General features: G+C 52.0%; 1 protein-coding gene across 1 annotated transcript; it reads left to right on the forward strand.

Annotated features, from left to right (window-relative positions):
• Positions 1 to 2,279: 2,279 nt before the first annotated feature.
• On the forward strand, positions 2,280 to 4,002 carry ARC (activity regulated cytoskeleton associated protein). The gene has a single exon (XM_026069643.1). The coding sequence runs from the start codon at positions 2,371 to 2,373 to the stop codon at positions 3,583 to 3,585; it is 1,215 nt and encodes a 404-aa protein (XP_025925428.1). The 5' UTR covers positions 2,280 to 2,370; the 3' UTR covers positions 3,586 to 4,002.
• The last annotated feature ends 589 nt before the right edge of the window (positions 4,003 to 4,591 follow it).

A 4,591-nucleotide genomic window follows, 5' to 3' on the forward strand; every position in this document is an offset into this window, starting at 1 on the left:
CAGGTTTCAGGCAGGCTYTCTGGGGTATAGAGACCACATCCTCCACAAAGGCTCCAAATCTGTCCCAAAGCCTTGGATGATCCACGTTTGACCCCCTCTAAACASAAACATGCATGCACAAAAATTTCTTGCTCAGAAGAGCTGTGTACAAGTGGAAAACTAAACAAGGCAAAGGGCATAGCACTCTCCGTTACCCAAATCCCTATCATGATGTCTGTGTGTGATAAAGCAGTGTTGGGAAGGTCTGTTGAATTAAGGATTTTGGTTTCCCACCTCAAAATTTTGTCCCTTTCCTTTCTCACGGGCACTCCCTACCTTCAGCCAAACAGCATGACCCTTCAGTTAGCTCTCCGCTGCCCTAGATAGCCCTCCCATTTCCCCGGCAGCCATATGGCAGAACCGTTTGGCCATGTGCTGTTACCAAGTCACCTGGTAGGGAACAGACCTGTGTCCTCCTATAGCACATTAATATGGGGGTGGGGGGAGGTGGGAAAGGAGTCCTGACCCCTCTCCCTCGTGCTCTTCCTTTAACCCTTGAGCTTAACCACTGCCAGTTTGCTATAAGGGGACTTTGATGAAATGCAYGGGGTGGCTGAGACCTCCTTTCGGTGGGTGCTCACTGGAAAACTGACCATCTTCTCCGTACTTTGGTCTTACCAGGCTGGCTGGAGYCACACCGGGAAACACCTGGCAAGGAGCCAGGGGAGCGGGGACCCATCCTAAGCCTGCCTGGCACCCTGCCCACCACCCTGAGCGGAGGCAGGACGCSTCCCTGCTGGCCATGGGCTTGAAAGCCCTTGCTGGGTAATATTCACAGATCAGCATCCCACTGCCCCCAGCCACTGTCCCTGCGAGGGRAGGAGAAGCCCCCGGCGTCCTCAGCGTCTCTCCAAGGGAAGTTCCGGCAGGGAACTCTCTCTGATTAGGGAATCCTTTATCTGTGGCTTATATAAGCCCCCGGTCTCCTTTTATGGTTGGCTTTTCCTGTCTTGTCAAGAGCTAAGAACAAACGTAGCTTCATCTGCGCTTGTGGGTTGGCTAACTGATTAAGCATCTGATTCAAGCTGAGTACGGAACAGGCTTTTGATGGGTGGATTTAATTTGGTGTAAAAACGTGGATGCAGTCCCTCCCTCTTCCCTCCCTCTCCCCCCCCCCCGAATATTCCCAAGATAGCGGTTGGTCTGGTGTAATAATTAAGCAGTGGGGATGACTCCCATCTACCAATGCTTTAGAAAGTCCGGAGTGCTCTAGCTTGTACCAAAGTGGCTTTTTAGAATGTTTCCCCCTCTCCTTCCCCCCTCCTCTTTTTTTCTTTTTTTCTTTTTTTTTTCCCCCGTGCTGAATTCCCACCATTTCCAAGCATTTGCACTAAGAGTGAGAGGCTCTGTGTGTGTGTGTGTGTGTGTGTGTGTGTGTGTGCGCGCGCATCTGAGGGCGTGCGGGGGCCCGTGGGCGGCTGGCTTGGTGTGACACACTGAATTCATCCTCATCTCCCCCCTCTGCGAGCCCTGCCAGGGGAAAGCATGCTAATGATGACCTTGCTGAGTAAATAGTTGTGGAATGAATAAGTGTTTTTCCTGCAATCTGAAAGGCGGAAGGTGCGATTACTCATCCATCTATCCAACTGTCTCCAGCACCTTTCAAGTGCTTCTCGCGTCGAGTCTGGGGGCGTGCGCGAGGGGGTGGGAAGCGAGGGGAGGCTGCCAAGATCTGGGTTGCCACAGACACCGGCCTTGCTTTTCCTCCAATGAACGCTGCGCTGAGAGTGCGAGAGGAGGCAGGGCACCACCCACGTGTTGAGCTGTGTGGGGTATAAGTAGATGGAAGTGCCTGGACTAGTGGCAGTTCAGACAGGGAATAAAAGCAGCTCTTTGCATCTCTAGCGAAAGCGCTTGTGACTCTCCAAGTTTCCTAGAGAAGAAATCACCGGGATTTTAGCAGCAGCTTCCGGCTTCTGTGTGCATTTGTATTTCACTGGAGCAGGGGCTCTCGGCGGTTCGAGATTCTCAGCTCCGGACGAGCAGGTAGCGGGCACTCTTTCGGGACTAGACGTCTTAGCCAGCTCCTCTCCTCGTTCCCGGAGGATTCTGGCTGTTTCTGGGACACCCTGAGCACGTGAGACGGCGTTTCCAGCTGGACTCTGGGAGAAATCTGCCTACAACTCTGTCTGGGATCCACGGGGACCAAACAGCTTGCTCTGCGGTGATATCTGATTTGGTTGTGTTTGTGTTGAAAAGTCCTTTGAGGGGGGTTTAGAAGTCTCTGTGTGTCTTTTGAGAAGTGTTGTGGTGGGGTTTTTGAGACCGGACTTGAGCGCCAGGGCTTACAGTTCAGTTCTTTCCCTGTTTGACACTTGTACGGTAGGAACCATGCAGCTGGATAATGTCACCACTGCTGGCATCCACTCCTACCAGGGGCACCGTGGAGTTGCCAACAAGCCCAATGTGATCCTGCAGATAGGGAAATGCAGGGCAGAGATGTTGGAGCATGTCAGGAGGACCCACCGGCACCTCCTGTCTGAGGTCTCCAAGCAGGTGGAGCGCGAGCTGAAAGGCTTGCAGAAATCAGTGGGGAAGTTAGAGAATAACCTAGAGGACCATGTCCCAACTGACAACCAAAGATGGAAGAAGTCCATCAAGGCCTGCCTGGCCAGGTGCCAGGAGACCATTGCCCACCTGGAGAGGTGGGTCAAGAGAGAGATGAATGTTTGGAAGGAGGTGTTTTTCCGTCTGGAGAAATGGGCAGACCGTCTGGAGTCCATGGGAGGAAAATATTGCCCTGGGGAGCAGGGCAAGCAGACTGTGTCCGTGGGGGTGGGAGGCCCAGAGATAAGGCCAAGTGAGGGGGAGATTTATGACTATGCCCTTGATATGAGCCAAATGTATGCGCTGACCCCTCCCCCTGGGGAGGTACCCAGCATCCCCCAGGGCCACGATTCCTACCAGTGGGTCTCTGTGTCGGAGGATGCCCCAGCCTCCCCGGTGGAGACCCAGGTCTTTGAGGATCCCAGGGAGTTCTTGAGCCACTTGGAGGAATACTTGAAGCAGGTGGGTGGAACAGAGGAGTATTGGCTCTCTCAGATCCAAAACCACATGAATGGCCCAGCTAAAAAGTGGTGGGAATACAAGCAGGACTCTGTGAAGAACTGGGTTGAGTTCAAGAAGGAGTTCCTGCAGTACAGTGAGGGAACTCTGACTAGGGATGCTATCAAGAGGGAGCTGGATTTGCCCCAGAAAGAGGGGGAGCCCCTGGACCAGTTCCTCTGGCGCAAGAGAGACCTGTACCAGACCCTCTATGTTGATGCAGATGAGGAGGAGATTATCCAGTATGTGGTAGGCACTCTCCAGCCCAAACTGAAGCGCTTCCTGAGCTACCCCTTGCCCAAGACTTTAGAGCAGCTGATCCAAAGAGGGAAGGAAGTTCAAGGCAACATGGACCACTCTGAAGAGCCCAGCCCACAGAGGACCCCTGAGATTCAGTCCGGGGACTCTGTGGAGAGCTTGCCACCCTCAACCACAGCCAGTCCGGTGCCCAGCAATGGGACGCAACCCGAGCACTCTAGCCCACCAGCTACTGTGATATGAGCTAGTCTGACTGAAGCGGCAGTCTCGGTTATATGAAAGGGAGAAAGGGGAGTATTTAGGAAGCTTCTCCTCGGAGGGAGATTCTGGCTGTGGCGAGACATGAGGTGTGCTCAGTCCAACTGCCCACAGCAGAGGAATTAACTTTGCTTGCGGGGGGAGGGAGGYGAAGGGGGAGAGGCACCTTGGGATTCGGTTGCCCACCTACCTGAGCCATGCAATATGGTGGTGCTGAGGATACTGTTTGCACCACTGTGGGGGACGGACAATTTTATGGGACCCCTGAAAAGAAACTAGAGACAATTCCCAACTTCAGAGGCAGCCGCTCGGCACTGGCGGCTTTCAAGGACTTCATACAAGCGCAGCTATCGGCTGAGGGTTCCTACCCATCTGGATATCTCCTTCTCCTTCTCTACTCCCTCTTCTGAAGAGGTGTCCCTGACCTGAAGGGAACCATCTTTCTTTTGACCCTTGCCCATTTCTGACTTACTGTGGGGCTTCTGTTTGCTTGGCAACCTCCCATTCTTGCTCCAAAGGATTAAAGAAGCTTTTTTAAAAAAAAAAAAAAAAAAAAAAAAGAAGAAATCCTAGGACTTCACAAATGAAAACTTTAAGAATCTGGATTTTTTTTAGTGTTTTACATTTCAAGGCAACTGCCTGCTTTAATGTTTTCCTCCCAAGAGGCTTTTACTGGTTTACTCCTTGTCTTAGTTTCTGCTCACTCCAATCAAGGCCACTGCAGTGCTAAGGCAAATTTCACCCTTTCTCTGCTCTTTTTCCTGACATGTAATACTGTGCATTCAGCAGGAAACAGAGTTTCAAATTAAGTTCTGAGCTAATTCATTGAAGGGGGAGCCTGTCTCCGTTGGGAGAAAGGAGGGTGCTAAGGTAGAGAGAAGAGACACCAGAGTTATTCTGGGAGGGTGGGAGGAGGAGAGGGAAATAAATCCTTATACTTTGAATCAAAACCAAACAAACACATCCTAAATCCAGAGCAAAATATCCCCAG

The sequence above is a fragment of the Apteryx rowi genome, unplaced genomic scaffold, assembly GCF_003343035.1.
Source record: "Apteryx rowi isolate R43461 unplaced genomic scaffold, aptRow1 scaffold_106, whole genome shotgun sequence".
Taxonomy (NCBI): Eukaryota; Metazoa; Chordata; class Aves; order Apterygiformes; family Apterygidae; genus Apteryx; species Apteryx rowi.

What these genes read in the sequence shown, in the direction of transcription:
- ARC (XM_026069643.1), top strand. Translation starts at nt 2,371, where the DNA reads ATGCAGCTGGATAATGTCACCACTGCTGGCATCCACTCCTACCAGGGG.